Source organism: Rattus norvegicus, chromosome 15, assembly GCF_021556685.1.
Source record: "Rattus norvegicus strain SHRSP/BbbUtx chromosome 15, alternate assembly SHRSP_T2T, whole genome shotgun sequence".
NCBI lineage: Eukaryota > Metazoa > Chordata > Mammalia > Rodentia > Muridae > Rattus > Rattus norvegicus.
In genome coordinates, this window is record NC_141548.1 from 45200649 (window position 1) to 45225938 (window position 25290).

The window sequence follows — 25290 nt, forward strand, 5'->3', positions numbered from 1 at the left end:
AGGTTTCTTCAGTGAAACCTTGGTCTGAGAGCTGCCCCAGCTGCTGTGCGATCTCGAAGCCCATCCCATTTGAAAGTCACTGTGCTACCGGGCCACAGTTCTAAACACATAATGAAAACCACTTGACTTGGGCCCCTCTGATCAGCAGCTGAGCCCATGATCTGGTCATAAAGCAAACCAGCTAGTCCCAGGGACAACAGCGATCTCTCAGGAGTTGAGAAAACCTCTGAGGGGCTTTTTGTTGTAGAACGTTGTGAGCTCCTCTAAGCTTTTCTTTGCGGTAGCAACCTTCTGCCTTCACACCTCTTGACATTTGGTATCTCAAATGAGGTCAGGAATCAGGGTGATACCAATTTTAACTAACTTTCTGTTTTTGAGAATTTTGAGTTCTTTTTGGGAGAAAGGGAACACACAGATGTCCAAGCTGATAGACACATAAACAGCTTTTAGGAAAGAATGTACCAAACTTCAGACAGGTGAAAGCCAATCCTAAAATGCTCAAATGACTCAGAGGATGCAAATTTGGGTGTATTGTGCCCACCCTAGTCCAATAAGATGTAGAAATTACTGAGATACAGACCAGAGGTTTCTCAGTTCTGCGACAGGAATGAATGGCTTTTTAAACTGCCGACGAGGAGGCTCTGTGTTTCTGATTTTTGATGGACAGCAGGTGACTCAGGAAGTCCCTTGGGAGCGAGTGTGGGGGCAGAATATTGTGGTGTCGAACAAAGAACTGCATCAAATGTATTGTGTGGCTCCCACGAGGCTCCCAAAACTCTTGCTAGTAAAATACTGCCCTTGACTACAACATCCTTCTTGGCGTTAAGTTTTGATGGGAAAAGCAGAGAGGCTGATGGAAGAGACGAGGTAGGGTGGTATGGCAAGTGTCCGTGGCCTTTGAGAAGGGAGCTGAGAGTTGTGAAGCTGATGAATGGACTAGAGGCTCTCTAGGGACAGCATGAAAAGCTGGCTAAAAAAAGTCCTGCCTCTTTATTTCGCTACATATTCAACTGGATTTTTTTTTTTAAAGCAAGTCTGACCTAAAACATTTCTAGTAAGTGTAAAAAAAAAGAACTAAAATAATTGATGTAAAAATAAATACAAGTTCTATTCTGAAGCCAAGCTTGCCAAAACAGCCCAGTGGAAGACTTTTCGCACAAGCCTTTTTCAGAGCCTACATTGGCCCTGGGCTTTTGCTTGGTTTTGCTTTCAAGTCAGATAGCATTGGGTAGACAGCTCATTCAGTCAAGAACTTGTCTTGCAAGTATCTGTAGAATTTACATAAAAAATTCTACATCAGTGGGTGACATGGAGGCAGAGGTAGAGGCAGGCAGGTCCTCAAGAAGCTCACTGCCAGTTAGCCAGACTTTGTCTCAAACAAGAGGCAGAAGGCACATGAGTTGGTTCCTCAATATTTACTGCCCTCTAAAACCTGCATGGGTGCACACACATGTATGGACACAAACCCATCATGTGAGTCCCCTCAACTAGTACAACTCAAGTTTTAGAATTCTTCGTGACAATACCAAGGCCTTCAAGTCAGGTTAGTTCCTCTCATTTTAGGGGCTCAAGAGTGTTGAAAGGTGCACAGTTTAGTTTTCATGGATATATTGCTGTCCAGGGACAGTCGCTGATGTCTTTTGTTTATCTTGGTCCGTCTTCCATGTAGGCTGCTTAAAGCATTCAGAGCCTGGACGCTCAATGCTAACTTGATGGCTGCATACAAATGGTGCACACGCATATATGTAGGCAGACACTTACCTCCATAAAGTAAAACCCTCGACAGCTGCTTGAAATACAGCACTGTCTGCTCAGTTACAATTCTTGGTGTCAACAATCCCAGAATCCTTTGGCCCGTCACTATGGCAACCAGTTTTGTGTTCTCCTGTTTGGGACTTGATACTTCATGGAACAGAAACTTTACCTGCAAAGAATGTGAAATAAAGCCTCTTTCTAAGAATCCTGGGAATACATCAATATATTTTTTATGGAAAAAAACCCACACTTGTGGGATAGGCAGTTTAAGGTAATTTGAGGGACTCCGGAGTCCAGTCAACAAAGATGAATCTGGGCTTTAAATCTGGCTTGAAAAATACATGTGCCAGCAGTGAGATGGATACCAAGAAGCAAAGTGCAATAGCCAAACTGTTGTTAGGTTGGGCAGCATTAAGGCGAGCTCAGGCAGAATTGTTTCCTTAGACCCTTCTTGTCAGTTATGGGGATTAGCTGGCATATTGAAACCACAATGCATAGTTCTTCCTCCAAGGTGGACTCCCAGCTAGGTTGTCTCCCATGGCAGTGGTCTGATGTGATCCCCTCTTACTTTAATGGCCTCTGTGTTGCTTTTCTCCTTCCACAGGTGGAATATAAAATCCCCACATACAGTTGTGCTTCGGGAAAGCTGAAATAACACGTACAGCAACCGAACAGTAATAAGGGGGAAGCACATCATGAATCTAATTCCATTTCCAGATGTAAAATGTCATAAAGGTTTTTTCCCCCATACTTGGCAGAACAACGGGAATTTCTGAGAGCATTTTATTTCGCTGCATGTATGCATGTTCCTAAGTAGGGGTATCAGAGAGGCCTCGGCAGTGAGCGAGCTATAAATGCCTTCTGTTACCGCTTTGCTGAGGCCCCACATTGAGCTGAGAGGTGTATGACCCTCACAGAAATGGCAGGAGCCAGTGCCTGACTAATAGTAGAATCTGGCGTGACTTTAGAGCAAGCACTCTAAAGATGGGGTGGAGGGGGGTAAGGGGCGGGACAAGGGGGCTTCTAACCAGAGTCATTACTCTCTGCAAACAATGGGATTGTTGTCTATTTCAAAGAGCAAATTGCTTAGCCTTCCCACCCATTTTTCTTCCTGACTTCTTCATTTTTAATCATCTTCACATAGTTGCCTTTGGAGACCCACCTGGGTATGGGGCGAGAAAGGATGGCAGGGAAGGACTAGATCATTCCTCTGGCTAACGTGAACCAACAAAAGTCATATAGTCAGAACTTTGAGAATAGAGCTTTTGATAAATAGAGCAGTTCCGAAAGTGTAGTGCAAGGTGTGGATAAGTCCGTTTTGATGTCTACTTGCCATGCGTAGAATATTAATATCAAAGAAACTGTTTAAAAATTAACTGTGAAGGCAGATTAACGGGCTACTCCCACTGTGATGTTGTATGAACTGGAAAGAGCATTTTCCACCTCAGCTCCTGCTTGGTATAAATCACCAGGGTAAGAAACATGGGCTGTCTTAACAGTGATAAAGAGAAAAATAGAATTTGAAGAAGGCAGTTTTCAGGTGGACTTTGTAAGAAACTGCTCGCATGATTGTGGGTTCCATTCTCACATCTGTCTTTGTACTCTTCAAGGGACTATGATGTCAGTGTTGCCCTCCTGTCTCTCTCTGCTAACACTACCTTATCATTAGGTGACTCAAAATAGAGGCACACCAGGGCAGAGGCAAGTGAATGGCTGTGAATTTGAGGTCAGCCTGGCCTACACAGTGAGTTTCAAACTACCCAGGGCGACCTGACTTCTCTTGCAGAGAACCTGCATTCAGTACCCAACACAGACATAGTAGCTCACAAACATTTGTAACACCAATCCCAGGGGACATGATGCCCTCTTCTGGCCTTTATGGGCACCAACCACACGTGTAGTATATGCACAAACATGCAGGCAGGACACAAACAAAAAGTTAAAATTAATAGTTTTTTTAAGGGAGGAAGAATGAGACTGTGCACTCACCTGTCTGTTAGGTCTATGTTTACTGCCTAACCAAAAATTAGAGTTGACAGTCAAAATAAAACAATGAGTTGCAAAAAGGAAGGACCACTCTCACGTAAACTGTGAGTGAATTCAACTACTCTCCCCTCCCCTTTCTCAGAACTTTGGCCTGAGGGTATCTTGAGATGATTGAATTGCTTGCTGTGTGGGTGTTGAAGTGCCTGAGGATGGAGCTACCATCTACCAGGACTTGTGCAGATCTGAAATACAGACACATCAACAGAGAGAAATAAATGGAACTTGTCACCAGGATGAGCGGCAAACACGGAGGTCCATCCCTCATGAATTATGGACATCTGTATTCCTAATTGGCATTCTTTCAGGCTGTGCCAGCAGACTGGCGGTGCCAGGAGAGCCTCGGAAAAGATGAGATGTCAAGTTTAGGTGACAAGAGACATGGATAAGTCTTGGTCCATACGGTTGCTATAATACTGGCGATTTTGGGTTTGAGGGACCTCCAAATGGCATGTTTCATCCAGACCGAAAGTGCTTCTTTCAAAGCAGATGGGTTTACAATCTTAGAATAACAAGTGGTTCTGATGGTTGCACGACCAGCAGAGTCAGTGGTAAGACGCATATAAATAGTTAACAAGGTAATGGTAAGAAATGTTGACCTTGATTTGTTTAGCTAAGATGTAAAGATTTTTGAAGGTCAAAGGTGTCCTTGTGTAGTGTTTTGGAGTCTAGCTGTGTCTGACCCTCTAACATTAAGCTGCTGTAGCCTGCAGTTTTGAAGAGTGAAGCAAACCAGGGGGAAAGCGAGGAGGGGGAGAGAACAGGAAATGGAGTGAGGTGTTTCAGGAAGTTGTCAGGGGTTGACTGATTGATTCCAGATGGAAGGGGTCAGCCTTTGTGACCCAGGAAATACTCACTAGGGGAAAGAAGTTGGCTTGGGGAAGGGGAAGGCCTGGGAGTGGGATGATGTTGGAATGTGCATTCTACTTCCTTTAGCCTTAAAACATGGAGAAGTCCTTACTCCTTGGGATAGAATAATATCAGCGTTGTCATCATCCATCAGAGAACAGAGAAGGAAGTTAAACCTGAAGCCTTGACTGAGCCAAATGGGTCTTCCCGTCCATAATGCAGCTTATTCTTCTAGAAGTAGAGAATGTATGTAGAATCCAGAGTTCAAGCATGGATAGGGAAAACTCATGTCTGATTTCATGTGCTGGAATTTGTGAATCAAATCCATTAGTTTTTTTTTTTCCTAAGCACTTCACAACTTCACAGCCTAAGGTATTTGGAATATGAAAAAAAGAATTTCATGCACACGCACACATATATGCACACAAATGAACATACACACATGCACACACGTACATGCATGCACATACATTTGGACATAATTTAAAATCTTGTAATAAATTTTGCAGACACTGAAATAATTCAGGTTAATTCCCTTGCTGTCATGAGAGGCCAGCACTAGCCAGCAAAAGATTAAAATTTATTTCCATTGTTAATAGAAAATAATGAAGTGCATGTGAACCACTAGGGTATATCATTCGGGAAATGTTCACTTTGGAACCGAGTCTTTCTCCACCCAAAGCAGACTATGATGAAATCTGCTGGCTAGAGAAAGCTCTGCATTTTGTGAGTGAGAAATGTGACAAGCTTGTGCAATGAATCAGACAGTTCCTGAGTGACTATTCCTCATAGTCTCAACGTCCTCGGATGGAGCTGGGGTTCTTCTTGGAGTTCCCAGTCTTGCTTGTTAACGTGTAATGCTTGAAGTTCTCTCTTTCATTTTTGTTTTATGCTTGAAGATCTATTTTGCACACACAGATTAATGCCTGCCCCTTCCCCATTCTACTGTTTTCAGAATAGCACAAACATAGGTGATGCTGTTTAACACACAGTCTCCAATCCTGTCAAAATGAGGTCTGTTTCTTCCTCTGACTCGAGGCATAGTCTTGTACTCTCTGAAATCACTCTGATAAGCACTCAGGCCTGGTGTACTTGCCAAGAGTGATGGATGTCTGTTTTGCGGTCGCCACCACTGGATAGGAATTATCAAGAAGGACTTTTCTCAGACGTTCACATGTTAACACAGACACAATTGGAAACAGACCTAAGGCTAGACAGGCTACATCCCTGAATTGTGAGCAATTATATGGGCGATAATTTCCTGAATGACAACTGAGCTTCCTTTAAGTTTGTTCTCCGAGTCCCCAGGGCCTGTCATGACTCCTGATGTGTAGTTGGAGATCAATGATTATCTGTAGAGTCAAATGATTGAAACTCATTTATATCCATGTAAAATTTTCATATAGGCTACATCAAGCCCACAGAGTGAGGCTACACGAAGTGATTTGTGGAACCATGGGTCCTGGGGATTCTTTTAAACCTATTAAATTATGAGTCTTATAAAATGCTAAAAGATGCCATCCCAGTGGCTGATAGCTCAGCCAGTAAAATGTCTGCCACAGAGGCTCAAGACCCCGAGTTCGGATCTCCACTTTAAAAAGCTACAGGTAATGGTGTGTGCTCATAGTCCCAGTTTTGGGAAAGTGGTGACAAGGAGTGTCCCTAGGGCTACTGTCAAGCAGCCTAGGCTAATTGGCAAGCTCCAGACCAGTGAAAGACTCAAGACAAGGTGGCTATCACTTGAGAAATGCCACCCAAAGTAGTTGACCTTATATATGCATTCCCATGCAAAGGGACACATACACATTCACACACACTTACACACACACACACATACACACACACACTCATACACACACTCACATATATATATATACACACACATACTCACACACTCACAAATTCACACACCCAGTTACATATTCACACATGTACATACACACACTCACATACTCACATACACATACACACTCAAAAATACACATACACACATTCACTCACATGCCTGAAATTCCCTTCAGGGCAAAAGAAAACAAAGAAAGAAAAGACCATTCCTTGGGATTATATCTAACTAGGAAGGGGAATGTAAAATCATTTTCTGAAGAGATAAAACATTCTATCTCCTGAGAGGAGAATGGGTTATGCCATGAAGGTTTACTATAACACTTTCGGACCTGTACTTGTCACAGTTTTCCATACAATGGGAGAAGGGAGGGGACCGTGGGATCTATGGGATGAGAACAGCAATGTTTGAATGGGTTTTGAAGTTGAATGATGGGTTCTCAAATTTTGTTATGCTGGTCTGTCATCTTATTTGCCTTAAACCATCCATAATAAAAAGGTGATTTTTGGGAAGGCTGATTTCTTTCCTATTGAGATCTGAGCAAGGCCATGTCTTTCCACCCTCCTCTTTCATTTAATAAGTTGGAAAGGCGTGGTAGAGCAATTACAGGTAGAATGATAGCAAGAGTCTTCATTAGGGCCACAGGCAGAGAGAGTCATTCTGAAGCACGGCTCATTAGATTATTCCGTGTCCTTCCTGGAAGAGGTGATACATATTTATGAGCATGTATATAATAGGTTTCTTTCTCCAAAGAGCCATGGAAAGCCTGACGTGCATAACTGCATGAACTGAGTAGTAGCATTCCTTCTGGGACACTCTTCTTCCTGGGTCAAGTCCAAGGGTGGTAGGTGTGGCCACGCATGCTCTTTTCTGTCTCTCTTAGCTCAGCTCTGCCTTTGAACTTCTTTCATGATCTGACCAGCAGCATATGTAACAGAATTCAATTCTCTCTACATAGGCTAGCTACCATTCTGCAGTCTGGTCATAAGACCTCTGAGAGCAGTGGTGTGGGGAGGCCTTTCAGTTGCTGTGATTACTAGTGCTAATATCTCTTTCTAGAACCTTCTCCAGAGTGTGGAATTAGACTAGATAATGTCTTCTGTCTTACTAGCTGGACAAAGGAGGCAGGAGTGAGGCAAATGGGACATGAATCACACTTCAGCCTGTATTTTATATCAAATATAAATATGCCAAATGCTTTACATGCACCATCTCTCTATCTCGTTCTGGGCTGCAAGAGAGATAGCTTGTTTATGTTTCCTAGATAAGAAAAACAGATTTTCAAAGGTTCGGTGTTTACATTAGGAGTTTACATTAGGGCGCAGTGGCCTAGGATTTCAATTTGGTTTTCACTCCAAGTTCTTATTCTTCATTGTTTCACACCCATCCCTGCCCTTTCCTCCAATTAGATACTAAACATTCCGTATTTCCCATACTGCATTTGGGGATCCTCGTCTTCTCATGGGATCTTTATCACTGTTTACATGTGCAGAGGGACACTGGACACAACCGATTAGCTAGTGTTCCAATGACCACAATCCAAGGGACAGGATTTTGGTTTCCAAGCTTGGAGAAATGAGCTTCCTAAAGAAGGTTCTGCCTCAGTTCCTGCATTGTACTGTCTGCAGCTGTGGCAGCAACTGGAAAACAGTTCTACTGTGATGAGATTTCTGGAAACAGCCAACAGAGGGCCAATTTCTCCTGCATGACATTGACAGAGTTTGAACTCAAAGACATAATAACCCACGAACCAAAGGCTGCCTCTTGTTCTACTCCAAAATTTTTGTCCTGTCTCTTACTCACCTTGCAGAAGTATTTTACAAGGACTCATGGTACACTAGCACCCTGGTATGAAACTAACCAAGCTCTCCCCTTTTTACTTTAAATGCAGGTCGTGTTGTCTACAACGGTCAATGTGGATGGACATGTGCTGGCTGTTTCTGACAACATGTTTGTTCATAACAACTCTAAGCATGGAAGGAGAGCGAGAAGGCTTGACCCATCAGAAGGTAGGGCTGGGACACAGCCCAGAACTTGTTCACATCACTTGTTTGTTTATAGATAGTCTCGAGCCCAGACTGGTCTTGAGCTTACTATCTAGAAATTACCTTTGATCTTTCTACCTCCGCCTCCCAGTGCTGGATTGCAGCTGTCCACCATCACACTCTGTATCTGTGGTCCTGGGGATTGAACTTGGAACTTCTTGTATGCTAAGCAAGCACTCTACCACCTGAACCACATTCGGCCCCACGGGCCTTTCTAAGTGCTACTAGACATGCTGACTGTACTCCGCCCCATTCAGCTCCCAGCCAGCATGCAGCGCTCAGTCTCTTCTATTCCAATCTGTGTTTCTCTTTCAGAGAGACTGGTGTTTCAGGCAATTGTGGGCCTATGACATCTTAGTTAAACAGGAACAGTACAGTGCCAGACATGCATGAATAAGTGTCAGATGTGTCTTTAAACAGATTGTGGGCAAAACAAAACAGTGTGCAGAGTGAAGCTGACACTAATTGATTTTTGTTTGCTTGGACAAGAAGAAATCATGGGCTGCTCTGGGTCGTTTTCCAAGTGCATTAAACTAATTAGAAATACTGGTAACTGTTAAATTTCAAGTTGTCCAAAAAATTAAAGTATATCAATGGACAAACTGACAAACTAAGTGAACTCCATCCCACTTGCCTTCCCTGCTTTTTTCACCCCAAACCTGCTGGTATTGGAAGACCTCATGCTATGGAAAAGAATGAAATCCAGCTATGAGTTTACTATTGATGCTTCACTTGCTACATATTGCCCACCAGCCCTCTTCCCAGCTCAGCCCTTAAAACGGATCTTATATCTTTTAAAATAGGAATTAATGAACTGAAAGAAAATGATTGAATCAGTAAAGAATTTGGAGTGGTGTTAATTCTCCCACAGTGGGCACTGAAAGGGAAGAAGAAAATCCCAGAGTTCAGAGCTCTGAGCCCTTCGACTTTCTTTTGACTGATTGGATGTGATTGACTGGCCGTTCAAAGGGGGCTCATGTTTTTGGAGTCCTGCCAAAGTTCTCCTCCACCTTTGACCCTGTCAACTTTGGAAATGGAGTGATGGATTGAGTTTAGTTATGGCCTGAACACAGCATTGGGTTCCTGTTGGGATGCAAAGTCCAGAGGCCTTGAACATATGCATGAAGGGAGGAAACTGCTCTACAGCGTTGGGAGAGCGATTAGAGGTTGTCTCTAGGTGGGGTTGAGCAAACCCTTCAACTACGATAGGTCCCGTTTCCTCTTTCTCTACCCAGCATGTTAACAAGCCTTGTAAATCTTAACATTATAGGGCAGAGGAGGTGGAGAGAGAAAAGGGATTTACACTTTTCCAGAGTGATCAACTTATAAAAATATGGGCAAAAAACAACAGAGTTTTTAAAACACCCTTTACACAATTAGCTAAGTGTTCCAGCCTTTCATACATAATGGCCAACTTGCTCGGCTTTAATGACCTGGTAAAAACCAACAGCCAATTAGGGAAGGATGGGAAATAACACAGATTCTTGGAATGACCAACGGCTTTCCAGGACAGCACCTTTCCCAAACCCCAGACATCACCCACAAAGGATACAGAGCTGACTTGTTCTTTCTCGTCTTTCCAGCTACACCCTGCATCAAAGCCATCAGTCCAAGTGAAGGCTGGACCACGGGAGGGGCCATGGTCATCATCATTGGTGACAACTTTTTTGATGGTCTCCAAGTTGTATTTGGTACCATGCTCGTATGGAGTGAGGTAAGCCAAAACTATTTGCTTTCATGATATCCTTGGACTCCCATAGTTCTTTTGGGCTGGGGAAACTAGCAGTTCCTGGGGAAGTAGCACCATAAATATTCATTCCTGTGTACCTACTATGAGCAAGGCATGCAAGGTACCAAGATATGCAAAGTCATAACATTTGGGGAATGAATTCCTTAAAATGATAAATATGCATCATAGTATTAAATGAGATTGTGAAACATTAGAGCCCAAATATTGGATCATAGGAGAGTGATGGAGAAAAAAGTTAGGGCATCTTTCCATCATCGAAAATTACATTTTGGAAAAATTCAAATGATACCAGAGAAGAGCATGTTTATGTTATGCTGTGTGTTGGGGGGGGGAGTCAGAATAACGGTGGATATGCATAATCTAATTCTGTGACACACAACCATGGAAATGTCTGGGCAACACACCAGATCCTAATATTGGTTGTCTCTGCATTATATAATTTTAGATTTCTTTGCATAGCTTCATAAATCCATAATTTTCCAAATTAGACATGTTTGACTTATAATTTATAATCAGCAAAACCAGCTAAGAGCATTACCAAAAGTGAAGTGTGGGTGCTGAGTTGGGCTTGGTAATTGCCAAACCGACATGTGAGGCTAAGAGCAGTGACCTCTTTCTCTGGTTGCTTGTCTAAGTGACTGTCTTCCCCTGTCTCTTCACTTCTCAGCTTATAACCCCTCATGCCATCAGAGTACAGACCCCTCCCCGGCATATCCCTGGAGTTGTGGAAGTGACACTATCTTATAAATCCAAACAGTTCTGCAAAGGAGCCCCAGGCAGGTTCATCTACACAGGTAAGAAGGAAAATGATTTCTAAGGTTGCTGGTTCCTAGCTCATCTTTGCTCTCATCATCAGTATCTCTATTGTGTAGTCAGCCTAGTTATTCTAGTTCTTTCTGGCACTGTGGGAAGAATGGACTGACGGGGGGGGGGGGGTTGTCATCAAATGAGAAGTGAAGACTCAACTGTCGATTTGAACTTGACCCAAGGACCTTCTCCATGATCTACCCATTGGTGGCTATGGCAGCTCACTTCGGGAACGTACCCTTAGAAACACACCTCTGTTATAACCATACTAGGGACTTGTATATGAGCAGCTGGAGAGACATAGTCAAAGTTGTTGCCCATGAGTTTTCTTGGCAGCAAGTCAAGCATGTTGCCCAGTAGAGTGGTACCAAGTATTTTAAAACCTTACACAAGTAAAACCCATTCAACTGTCCAATTTTCACTAAATGTCTTTTTCACAGTAGCTTCTCCAAATCAGTTGAATGACTGCTTTCTTCTGGCAAGATGGACAGATGACACATGAGACAGGATTTCTTCCCTGTCTGGAGGTTTAGGAACTTTTGGAGGATGTAGGTGGCTGACTGCCATGTATGGGTGGAGATTTTCTAAATTCAAAATGCAAAGTATCCATTGTAAAAAGGGTGAGTTTTAAGAAGGGAGATCGGTGTGGATTGAATCATGGGATTCAGGACACCTACCTGTCTCAGTATGGACAGCAACTGATGGGAAAGAAAACTGTATCTCCCAGTGGGCACAGTTCACCCACTCATCTATGCCTTTTGTAGAATGTCATAATGCTAGCTTATGAGATATTGAATGGAGGAAAATAGAGTACCCCTAGTGAAGTGAATGTTTTGGGGTTCAAGGCAGATGACAAAGTCAAAGGATGATGTGATTTCACTCAGGGGAAAATACGGGTAGGAGAATGAGGGGCCTTACATGGGTCGTCAGGAGACCCCTCTGAAGTAGGGACATTGAGCTCAGAACAGTATCACAAGAAGGGACAACCCACAGAAACACACCCCACCTTTACCTCCACCTTCCTCTTCAATCCATTCACATAGTCTTCCTATTACCCTATAGCCCCAGAGAGCTGGTGGGTCAGTGGTGTTTTCTGAAACCTGGGAGTCCATAACTCTGTTGGAGTGATGGGGTGTGCCTGGCAAAGAACACAGCAAGGTGATAAGCCAGAAATTTAAAGGAGCCCAGTGCCACTGGATGGGAATAGGAATGCCAGGGCATTAGAATGAGGGGCCTGGGACATGGAGCAATTGGGAAATAAGGAAGGCAGACAGGATGAGGGGAATGGGTAAGATGTTGAGCCAGGGAGGATCTAGGCAAGAATAAGAAATGCAAGGATGGGTGTTGCCATGGATGGGAGAGTGGGAGGAAGCTTGAGAAGGCCCTTTGGGAATCCCAAAAAGGAGGACTAAGGACAGTGAGGAAGAGCTGAAAAGGAGCAACTGGGGGAGGAAGAGCCAGAGAGAATGGGCTGTCTCTGATGTCTGGTGAAGAAGGCCCTTTCTCCAGGACACTTAATACTTTCTTGGTATCTTCAGTATTTAGTCCAGGTTCCCCTGGGAGTAGATGATGGGTCTAGCCTTGGAAGATACAGCTGAGTGTTCTAACAAGGACTTTGCAGCCAGACTTCAACTCTCTACTGAAGTTGAAGGTGATCTCAGTTCTCAAGGAGCTATAGGCACTTTGAGACAGTGTGTGTGTGTGTGTGTGTGTGTGTGTGTGTGTGTGTGTGTGTTTGCACACTTCCTTAGAAAACTGAGACTTTTACTTCTAGCTGCATTTAATTGCCAAAACCTACTTTGGCTCTCAGACAAATGATGTTAAATCCCTTAACCTCTGGCTGCATAGTCTAGTCTAGTCTAGTCTAGTCTAGTCTAGTCTAGTCTAGTCTAGTCTAGTCATTGACTGAATATGTGTTTAAAATTATATTCAAGGTACAGGACAAGTAATGTTAGGATACCTCAGCATCCTACTATTCTAGAAGAGACGATAGGTACTTTAGATTCCAACAATTAGGTTAAGTCTCATAAGATATGTAAAAGCCAAAGGGGTTGTTGAAGTATCTATAAGGGAGGGACTAACTCAGGGAAACTCTAGAATCCAGAGGGCTTCTTGGAGGAGGGAAATATACAAGGACATTTGAAAACAGTAGTTTTTCATCTGAGGATCTATATTTCTTGGAAACAAACATAGTGTGCCTAATGGAAGACAAACCCAGGATGTCATAGCTGCTATGTGGTATGCCTAAGTGTCAGTGTCAGCAAAGTACTCTCCTCCAGTTTAATAAGATGTGATTTGCCATGTATTATCATGTTACTGACATCACTGTTTGTATGCGCTGAGTGTGCATGATGCTGAACCTCATATACATTGAGCATGCGCGCCATGCTCAGCACTGACTATTGGGACACATCAGACCTTCAGACTCTCACCTTCCCAGACATTAATGTAAAGGTAAGCTGTACATGTTGTAGAGCTGTCACTGGCCTGGTAAAGAGTCCCCTGTTCCATCCTGTAAGGTAGGATATGTTTGCGACAGGGCCGAGGAGAGGACATTGTAACGTGGAGGCTAGGCTAGGACGGTAATGCTCAAACAGCCAGCTCTCCAGGTGATTCAAAACAAAGGTTGGATTGGAGAACCTACTGATTTTCATGGTGCAGACACTCTTTCTACTGTGATTTCAAGCTACTGGGTAACACTGTAGGTTTGTGGGACTTGCTTGCTTCCACAAGCTGGAAAGCCAGGGCTTTGTGAGCACTTGGAATGGAGTGGGCACACAGTGAACAGGATGTTAGGTCCATACGTGGCATGTATATCAATGTTCCTTTTATTCTCATATTGGTGTCTTTGTGGCCTCTGGTTTGAACAAGTAACAGCAGATGTGATGAATGCTAATACTTAGGTGAGATGTAGAAACTGGATTTCAATGATCTTTTGTTGTTTGTTTGTTTGTTTGTTTGTTTGTTTTTGAAACAGGGTTTAGCTATGTAGCCCAAACTGGCCTTGAACTTGAGGTCTTCAAGTGTTGAGACAAACTGAGTGTTCTCAAACTCAAGTGTTAAAAAGAACTTAGAATAAGCCAAACAGAGGGTCTTGTGTATGAAAGGCTCTTGGGTGGAAAGAGCAACTTGATATTTGGCCAGCACCATGAATGAGACAGAAGGCCTGAGTGTAAGGCAGCTTTGGCACAAGCTGAAGGGGCAGAGAGTCGGTCATCTAGGAATACTCTCTCAGCTCATCGACTACTGTGGGGAATAGTGTCGTGATCAAATTAGACTCTTCAAAGGCAGGATTGGGGTTAGGGGATGGCTCAGTCAGCACAGTGCTTGCCATATAAACCTGAGAACCTGACACTGAAGCACAGAAAACATATAAAAAATATACAGGCATAGTGGTATGGGAATCAGACAAGAGAACATCTGGGGCTCACTGGCCAGCCAGTCCAGCCAAGCTAGCAAACTCCATGTTTATCAAAAGACTTTGTCTCAAAAAGGAAGCAACTGAAGAAGACACTCGATGTACACCTCTGGCCTCCACACATGCACACAGATGAATATATACATGCTTTCATACATGTGAGTAAACACACGCGCACACACACATACACATGCATGCATACACACATGCACGCACGCACGCACACACATAAGGGTCTTTTTGGCTGTGGTGCAGAGAATGGCTTAGAAGGCAGTGTAGATGTGTGGATGCAGAGGGTCAAGTGGAGGCCAGTGTGGTGGCCTAGACTGGCAATGACAGAAGCTTGGATGACAGTGCTGGTGGTGGGGACAGGCAGAAGTGAATGGAATTTAGGAAGTAGCATTGATGGGGACTTGATGATTGATTGGATGGGGTGATGGTTGGAGGGGGAGGGATGGAGACAATGCTCAGGTTTCAAGTTTGAAAAATTGGGTGGGTAGAGTTAGAAAGTGATGTTTTTTAAGGTATAGAGTGCTAGGGGAGTTCAGAGGGAGGACAAAATACTTCCAGCTGGCGGAGAAAGTGGGAAGATTTAATATTGTAAAGATGTCGATTAATGAATACATTTAGCACAATGCCAATCAAAATACCAACAAGATGTTTGGGGGAAACGATACAAAGTTCATCTGAAAAGGTGTTAAACTAGAAGTCCTGGCTTTGAAAAAACAAAAGGGCCCTTGCCCCTACAGACATTAAAACCTATTTTAAGGTTTAATAATTAAAAGAATATGGGATTGTGCAGGATTGTATGGAAATGTCAAGTAGCAGAAGAGAAAAATATCAAAACAAACTCCTTCTGCACACATTAAGTGTGTCAGTACTTAAGTACCAGCATGCTGGGGTTCTTTCTCATGTGAGTGAGGAAAAGACAGAAGGTTTATAACTAGTTAGAAAGTATCAGGAAGAAAGATTCAAATTGCTAGTTGGACATTGTCAACTGGAAATATCTTAAAATTAATTATTGTTCATTAATATTTACATATTTCAAAAGGATCTACAACTAAGACATAATTATCTTGCTTATCTGGACCCTAAGAAGAGACCACTATATAAAAAGTAAAACGTATCCCATCAAACAAATCAAGCATTAAGAACAAAAACGCCTGGAGCACGCTCAGCTTTGGAAAACACAGTCTTACCTACAACTTACCTATCCATTCGCTGAAGAAAAACATTATGCCTCCTATGAGTTTATGGCTAGCCTCAGCTATAGGAGACATTATCCAGAAGGAAGGAAGGAAGGAAGGAAGGAAGAAGGAAGGAAGGAAGAAGGAAGGAAGGAAGGAAGGATTGATTTATTTCAATGTACTTATTCTATAAATGGCAGTAAGAACAAGAAGAGTGGCATAGATTTTTTTTCCCCTAACAAGGTGGCAAAGTTTCTTTATTTTTTTTAAGCAAGGAAAACACACAGGATGGTAGAACCAGAAGAAGGTGAGGGCTTCTGTCATAGCGCAGCATGGAGGAAAATAGTTAGAGACATGCTCCTGAAAGGTCCTGGCCCTAAAGAATGTGTGTGCCTCATGATCTAATGGATCTACTCTCAGCGATGTCTACTCAGAAAATAATTGAATTTGCCCGGGGCTCTTCATTGGACTTCTATTTATAGTTGTAAAAAAATTAAGAATAGCACTGATGTCCAGTGGGGGGTTTCATGAAGTCAAAAAGAGGATGTGTTTATGCATTTTGAACATCAAAAATAATAGTGTAGATAGGATCTCATTTACATGAAAGGTACCATGATTTAAGTTTTTAAAAAGCTTGTGCATAGCCTGCACCCACCATGGTGCAGGCCTGTAATTCCAGCACTGGGAGGTGGAGGCAGGAGGATCAGTAGTTCAGGAGCATCTTTAGGTAGAATAGTAAGATTGACGCAAGCCTTGGATACATTTTTTTAAAAATCAATAATTTAAAAATCTTATACTGAGCATGGCAGCACACACCTTTCATCCCAGCACTTAGGAAGTGGAGGCAGGGGCATGACAAGTGTGGGCCAGCTGAAGTTACATAGCCTACCTACTCTGTTCCCACAACATGATAAACTTTTGACAAATAAAAAAAGGGATAGTCGTACCAATATACAAGTAAGCAACTGTAGTTTTTTTGGTATTGGTATTTTTAGGTTTTTCATATTAATTGTGTCTATTTGTGATTTTTGGTAAAAGAATTACAAGATAAAAACTCCATGTCACGTATGTTTAGATATGGAAAATGTGCGCTCCTAAACGTGACTCTTTGTGTCCGAAGATACTCCTTGCGGATGGAGGCCGGGGAGAGGAAGGGGCAGTGAGAGGCAGGCAGAGTGAGAAGGGTCAGAATTCTTTAGCTGATGCTTTTGCAGTAGAGAAGAAAGTAAAAAACACTGAGTCAGAGAGTCTGGGGCTGAGCCAGTACATCCACCTTGAGGTCACTGGGCCAAGTGCAATTCATACTGGTGGCCCAAAGAAACCAGTATCATCCACAGAGGGGTCTAGGTCCCCAGGGAATGGATTCATGTCTTCTTGTTTTCCTTGCCGAAAGATCGTGAAAGCTGACTTAGTTTTGGTGTGATGGTTGGAAAGGCAACAGCCTCCAAAGAGACTGAAGAAAACAGTTTCTCCCAGACCTGGGTCCTCACTCTAGCCAGCCCACAGAAGGCTGGCTGCTTTTCTATGGCGAGATAGACAAAGAAGTCTTGGACTTCTAGCCAATCTGGTCTCCCACTGCTGGGATTTTAACCATAAGCTGTGTTCTCTAAGCACCTTCCCCTTTCGGTTTGGTATTGGGGCTTCTCTATTGGATGATACTCACTGTGGGTCCAGACAGAAGGCTCAGCTCCGGTAGTGATGTGCAAAAACTTACCAGAGTCTCAGAGCAAAGAGAAACTTGAAACCTGGAGAGCTGTGCTGGTCAGGGTAGAGTAGCTCTATAGGAAGACATGCGGGGTCAGCTAGGACAGATGCTGCTGGGGACTGGGACAGCATCCGTCTTTTCCTTGTTCTTCTGTTAAGGCCCTGCCCTTCCTGAGCCTCAATATCTTTATCTATAAAGCAGTTGTATGATTATCCATGGATAGTTCCCTAATTGAACTGATCATTACAACCATGAGATCATGATTTTTGAGTATTTCAGCAACTGCTATCTAAGAAAGAAATGACTATAGGAGACATGGGCTCTGCTCTGGCCCTTGTCTCAGAGACTTTGTGACTTGGAGAACTGGAAGGCTTCTTAGGGGACCAAGAGCATGTTACCATGGACACAATAGTAGTGTTTACTCTTAGGTGGAACTTCCAAAGAAATGAAGATGTGGAAAGGAGGCAGGAAGGGACACTTCAGTAAATATCTCCCCCTTCGCCACACTCCCTTCCACCCAAACAACTCTGTGGTCAATAATCTAGCTGCAGATGATTCAAGAAAGCACCACCATGACAGAGCTTAACCTATCAGACATACCTGCTAGCATTAAGGAGACTGCAGTAGTCCGCTTTCCACGGCTTCTGTCGCCAAGGATGACATGAGCTACATCAGGGCTCCGATAAACAACAGTTTCTTCACACGTGCGACCTTGCAGGTTGGTTTTGCCTTCCGCCATGGTTTGCTAACCTGCAACTTGCTGCTTCGGAGCTGAGAGTCACATGGGACTCGGCTCATCAGAAGAGTCCAATTGCCTCTGTCTGGTTTGAAACCCAGAGACAATGTGCCAGCTGAGGCTGAGGAGGGAGGAAGCCCCTCCTCTGCTCTTCTGGAAGAGTTTTCTGCAGACAAGTGGCAATGAAGAAGGTCATCCTGATACCTGTGGGACCACAGTGGTTGGCTGGGCAGAGTTCTCAACTGTCTTTACTTGATGTGGCAGCCGGTTTATAAGGAAAGGCTGTGTGTGTGTGTGTGTGTGTGTGTGTGTGTGTGTGTGTGTGTAACTGTGGTCCTCTGATTATAATCTTGTATTATTTACAGAAGTCAGTTTAGATCAGCATGACTGAGCTGACAGCAGGTTATTGATGACCAGGCATAGATGACTCCAGCTTTTTACTGTTGTTCCTAAAGCTTTTTGAAGAATTCAGGCTATACACTCATGTGTGTGTGTGTGTGTGTGTGTGTGTGTGTGTGTGTGTGTGTGTGTGTGCGCGCGCACATGGGTGTGCTTGCCCATGCGGATGTGGGTGGAGGCCATTGTTTGACACTGGATGACTTTCTTGAGCACTTCTACAACTTATTTTCCTAGACAGGCTTTTTGACTGAACCTGAGGCTTACTGAATCAGCTGGGCTGGCTGACACGGGAACACCTGGAGTCCACCTATTTCTACCTTTCTCCCAGTGCTAGGGTTCCAGGTACCCACTGGTATGCCTGCTTTTCTATGGGGTTGGGTCCTGGGGACCTACACTCAGACCCTCATGCTTGTGGAGCAGTCATTTCCCACTGCCTCATCTCCCTAGCCCCAGGCTGTCCATTTGATTGCAAGTTAAGTCTCTGATAAATTCTATCCTGAGAGAACTAGGAGGAAGAAAAAGTAGTGATTGTAATTTAGTAATTACGTCTGTTGTCTGTTGAGCTCACAGGGCCTGACTTTTCTTGTAGCCTCTAATAAATGCCACCTTTCCCCCGTGATGACAGTTTTATTAGTACCTCTGCTTCATAGGTGAGAAACCCTTTGCGCAGACAAATTAAGTCACCTGCCCATGGTTGCCAAATAGGTTCTAAGCTGTCTAATTTCAAAGCTCAGCCCTTAATCACTAATGTCTTATGTCCTCCGGTTCTATGCAAACTGGGCCTGGGAAGCAAAGTGACCAAGATAAGAGGCAAGGATCTTCATCCAAACTTTAAAGACAGTATTTATTATTACTCTGTGTGTGTGTGGATGCGTGTGCATGCTTGTGTGTGTGTGTGTGTGTGTGTATGTGTGTGTGTGTGTGCATGAGCTCATGCACCTGGCAGATGCTTACATGCCTCTTGGTTCAAACTCTTCTTTAAGCTTTGCCATGGGTTCTGGGGTTTAAGCCCAGATTTCTAGGCTTGCCCCACAAGTGCCTTTACCTGCTGGCACCCTGCTGGCCTTTACCTCAACTTTGCAAAGAGTCCTATAGCCATCCTTTGTATGTCTTTCTGACCTAAAGATAAACAGTGGTGGGGGGTGCGGCGTAGGGGATGCCACAGTCAGTAAAGTGCTTGCAGGAAAGCATAGGAACCCAAGGTCGGACCTCCAGCATCCACATGAAAACGCCAGGCATAGTGGTGTGCGCCTGTAATCACAGTGCTGGAGAGGTGGAGGGAAAGGGATCCCTGGAGTTCATTGGACATCCAATATAGTTGAATCAGTGAGAGCCAGGTTCAGTGGGAGATCCTATCTCAAAAATTAATTAATTAACTAATTAATTAAGTGGAGGAGCAATCAAGGAAGACACTGATGTCAACCTATGGCCTTCGTATAGATGCACACACATATGTGTACCTGCATGTGCAAAATCATGGCACAAGTGAGAGCTGCCTACTTTAAAGGGAGTTATGAAGGCAGTTATGTCCACAAGGGCAATTATGCATGGAGCTGTGAAATCATGGACGCAATCAGTATGCCAAGCATCTGGCACAAGAATGGATACACTATGGCTGTGTTGGGTCCAGATGCCTTCCTCCCTCATAGCTCTTTGCCCAGAAGTGGACTTTTGTGAATCCTCTTGTCTGTAAAATCTAAATTATTTCTGAAAAACTTGCCACGCTATGCCTTCGCTCTCTGTTTGGATTATGGGAGATCACGGTTGTTCAGGAAGTAGGGAAGGGATGGTCTGAGAAGATAGCCTTGGCAGGTGGGAGGCAGGTGGGAGGCTGGTGGGAGTTGGGTGGGGCTCCCAGGTGGACTGGGGAGCAGAAGAAACCAAATCCTGGGTGTGTGCAGACGCTTTGCAAGGTGTTCAATTAAACTTAAAAGCGACAGGATGGCCTGGCTACAAAAGACACCATGGAAAGAAAGTTGAGGAATCTGTGTTAGCTAGTCCTCTGTCCCCCAAGACTTCTTATCTTTTATTTTAGCAGAGGCCCAAGTGTTGATTAAATAGCACTGTTCATTATTGGTGAGAAAGCATTCATCAACAGAGAGAGATAGCAGCCGGGAGGAGAGGTGGGCAACTCTACACAAAACTCTACCCCCTCCAATCAGATCCCAGACAGCCTGCTCCCCAAGGCTCTGCCGGAGGTGTGGGGTCCCCCCTTCAATAAAGATGCACCATGCAGATGTGAAAACATGATTTCAAATGTTAATAGCTCATCCATTTTATATCTCATCTTTTCCCCTCATAGCATTATCATGGGGGGAAAAAGTCCCATCAAAGAAACGAATCTGATTTTCAGTTTGAAATCTCCTGTTCAGACATAAAAGGCTGGCCTGAGTACAGTTAATCCCCGTTCAAACTGGAAACCAGTTGGAGCAAGAGCTCCCTTGGCAGCCTGTACTTTTACACAGTTGCCCATATCCCTAGCTCTGATGAAAGGCAGTTGCTTCTTCAGCTCAGTCTAAAGAATAATATCCCCCCTGCCAGATCCAGAGTAGGAAGCTGTTTCTTCACCAGAGACCGCCCAGCTTCTTAATGGACCGGTGCTCGCTGCTATAATATTCTGAGAGCACGCCGCAGGGCACGTGCGCACTCATAACTACTGCCTGGTGGCATTTAGGTTTATGCCTGAAATTTATCTTTAATTTTTACAGTTGTCTCCTTAACCGTGCATATTATTCCCTTCTTCAAACAATCTGTCTTGTGACTGCAGTTGTTCCTGAAACCAAAGCATAATTAAATATTAAATTAATATTTCACTTGAAATTAAATATCAAAGGCTTCCGTCTAATCTTCCTCTCGTGCACCTTTGGTTCCCTCATGTTCCTGCGCCTGTGTCCACAAAGGCGGGTGCCACCTCTGAGCAATTCGCTCTGGGTTTGTCTTAATTCCTGTTATTTATTTATTTATTTATTTATTTATTTATTTATTTATTTATTTATAATTGCTGCTGCTACATGTTTGCTCCATGGACTTAAATGGACATGAGGGGAGGTTTCAGTGTGTCCCCCAAATTAGGGGCGGCACAACTCCACACCTTGTGACTGTGGTGGCCCCTTCTGCACTTCTCAGAGACTGCCACTAATTCAAATAAATGAGGTCCTCAGAATCGTAAGCTACCAGGAGGCTTTAAGGACAATGTATCTACCTATGTGTCGTCAGAGAAATCTCTCAAACCTCAAGCAGTAGGGTGAAGGTGGTGTTACTGGTCACTGTTGATAATCTAAGACAGACTCAGCTGTAGGGATGCTGTGAAAGTTTAATCCCAGGAGTATTAGCACACTGAATTATACAGATTGAGCATCCCAATCCAAAATCTAAAAGTTGAAAATGCTCCAAAAATGTTTTGTGTATTAACGTGATACCGTAAGGGGAAATTTCCATACCTGACATTCCTTTATACTGATCCCAGGCAACGCGCAGGTGTGGTAAAAATGTCACCTGAAACATTATCTTTGCACTGCATGTTTTATATATATATATATATATATGTATGTATATATATTTCAAATGATGGTCATGGTATGTGTAGATCTCACCTCCATGCTATATTGATAAGAATATGCAAAGATTTCAAAATAAAAATTCAAAAGGTGAAATAACTCCCAGCTCCAAGTACTTCCGATAAAGGATGCTCAACCTGTATGAGTTTTAACTGGTGAATGTGTTAGGACTTTTGTCAGGTTGATAGTTGGTTAAGAAACTGAGACCAGGGAGAGCCAAGTGACAGAGGTAGATGTCACTGGAACCAACAGGTAGGGCCAGGGGAGCTTGAAGATACGGAGACTGTGAAGGATGGGAGGAAGGAAAAGTTCTGAGGCAGATGAGGGCAGATGCTTGTTCCAGGACCTCTGAGGTCCTCCCAAAGCCGGGCTAGTCACCTGTCTTTCTGCTGCGTTAATAGACAGCTACTCCCGGGGACTGAACTAAAAGGCCAGAGATGCCCTTCTTCCTTTCTTTGCAATCATGCTACATAGATTATAGCTCTTTGGCTATGTGCTTCTAGAACAGAGAGTGAGATTCCCCTCAAGTGTTTTCTTTATTCTAGAAGGGGAGTTGGGGTTTGGAACTGGGACTGTGGGGTCCTCTGATTCTGAGGTCCGTACTCTTCTGTCGACCACGGGCTTTGTAAACATCATCTCCGAAGCAAGACCATTCTCTGCGGATGTAGAAGCAGACAGGCAGCTGAGGGCACAGTTGTTGCCGTTTGTGGCCTTTTGATAGAAATTCATCAGCTGCACATGATTCTAGGATTTAAGTGAGGAAGCAACTACCGAGTGAGCCCCACACCAGTGCTGTGATTCGCCAGCAGCAGCTCAGAGTGGCAGGCAGACTGACCACTCAGATCCTCTTCACCCATCCAGGTTCGTTTTTCAATTTCTTACAGCCCTACAAATAAATCCCATCATGCCATGTTTGTGGTTTGCACTCTTAGTGGTCAGGGTATGAGTGACGTCTCTTACTAAAAGACTCGTTTTTATTTTTAGCCATGTATGTGAGTATCCCTCTGAGTGTATGACAGACAGAGACAGGGTGGGAGGATGGAGGAGAAGCCAGAACCCCTGGAGCTAGAATTACAGGGGGTTGCAGGCTACCTTGTGTGGATGCTGGAAACCAAACTCTGGTCCTCTGGAAGAGCAGGAAGTTGCTAACCACGTAGCCATCTCTCCATCCCTAGGAATGTTTTCCTGTAATGCCAATGTTTTGTTAATGAGAAGGTTCCGGAGCACCAGCAAACAGCTCTTTTTCCACGTTCATCAGTGCTGTTGGATTTTGGGGAAATAGAAGCAGAACATAAGCTGCAGAAAGTCGGGTCTGATACTTGCAGCTCTTCTGAAGATATGAAAATATAAAAATCATATAGAATATATGTATCTCATCAATCCTTTGGGAGAATTAGTACTGAGCACTAGCCAGCTGTCTGTTTGTTTATGTGTAGTTCCCACATAGATATTTTTAGTTAAATAGTTAAATACTATTTACTTTAAAAGTAACCTTTTCATGCATTTCTTAAAGTTTCTATCTCTTTGTTGGGCCCAAGATCTGTAAGGAAATTCATATATTTTTCCCACAGTCAAAATGAGAAATGACACTAAAGATCTAGGCTCTCAGGAGATATGTTATGAAATCTCAAGGTATTGATGAGAGTTTTTCATGGCTGATCCAAATGGGATTTAGGCTCTGTGGCAGTTGAATCGTGTGTTATTAAACTTCTTAAGCAAACTCGAATGATTCCCAGTGGAGGATTAAGACATTCTATGTATAGCAAAGACGGAATTCTCACGTCGGAGTCTTCTCTATTGAATTCCCCCTTGATTAGGCACTGTAATATTTAACTTCATGCCATGCCGTAATTATTTAATAAAAGGTAAATATAAATTATACTTCAGGAGGGATATGACCTTTTACCTGAATGTTATCTTCTAAAGAAAGACATAGATAAACAGAACCTATAGGTTGAAGCATATTTTTAATTTACTCTATTTTTGTCTTGCCAGCATATCTCTGTGTCCCTGTCAGCCAGAGCGTTAGCAGAACTTCACAGCATCCCACACTGCATGTGGTACAGGAGGTTGTAAATTTACAGGGATGATGGCAGTTAATGACCTGCTAGGTCCTTCGAGACAGTCTTCGTGCTGGTCTTGGACACCTCATTAGCTAATTGAGGTTTGCTTGGCTCACCTTGGGTCCCAAAGCCAGAGAACACCCAGGGCGATGGGGAAAGGGAGGGAGGATGGGATTCAAGGTGGAGAGGGAGTGGGGTGTGGAGTGTAGGGTGTGGGGTAGGGAGATGGGATTCAAGGTGGAGTCTGGGAAGTTAGTTTAGGACTAAAGTAGACACTGTCAAACTCAGCTTCACAGTGTGGAGGTCTGAGGTGGTCCGGGGGTTTTTGTAATGTTTTGGTGTCTGTAAGGAGCTTGAGTAGATTTGATTTCATGATTTCTACTTCAAGTGTGCACTGGATTCAGTGGGACCATGAACCCTTGTGTCTGGTGATTTTCAGCCTGCGAAGGGATAACAGTGGGAACAACAACAACAACAACAACAACAACAACAACAACAACAACAACACATTCTATTCAAGAGAAAACGTAGTGTATGCCGACCAGAGGCCTTCTCCTGAATGTCCTGGGAAGACTGAGAAAGATTAGTGGCGGGGTTTGGGGGATGTGGAGGGTGTGGGACACCCCACTGCTCTCCCTAGGAAGTGTGAACTTGCTCCAGGGAGTGACTACACCTGCTATAGAAATAGGGGCTGGTAGCAGACAGGAAGAAAGACCTTAAACCGGTCTTCTTACCCCTCCGGTTCATGTGCCTTCTGTATGCCCAGAATGTATCCGTGCCTACGTGGTTTTTCAGTTTGTTTGTTTGTTTGTTTGTTTTTAACCGAGACAATCTGCATGTTGGATAACAAGCAGTGCAGAGCGCACATGGGATGAAGCAATGGTTAACTCTGAGGGTGATCGCCCTGTGAGTCTGTTTGCCCCGCAGCATCAGGCAGCTGTTGTGTTTGCTGGTTGATGCCACATGGTGCCTTCTCTACTATCAGTGGCTGCAGAGTCAGGTGGCCTAGGCAGGCTCCACTGCCATCTGCAGTCTTAGCTTTGAAGCTGGGAATGAAGCTCAGAATGCAGAGGGAGAGACGCGGCGCTCGGTCTGAAGAAAAGGCTAAGGGTACACGTTAGAGGGTGAGAGAA

The 25290-nt window shown here is 43.8% G+C and overlaps 1 protein-coding gene across 3 annotated transcripts in view; it reads left to right on the top strand.

Annotated features, from left to right (window-relative positions):
- Ebf2 (EBF transcription factor 2) overlaps window positions 1-25290 on the top strand; it is a 199014-nt gene that overhangs the window by 148135 nt on the left and 25589 nt on the right. For all 3 annotated transcript variants that reach the window (NM_001431586.1, NM_001108383.1, NM_001431585.1), the window contains 3 exons: window positions 8382-8499; window positions 10119-10249; window positions 10953-11079. In NM_001431586.1, coding sequence (NP_001418515.1) covers window positions 8382-8499; window positions 10119-10249; window positions 10953-11079 — 376 coding nt within the window. The remainder of the gene's footprint in view (window positions 1-8381; window positions 8500-10118; window positions 10250-10952; window positions 11080-25290) is intronic.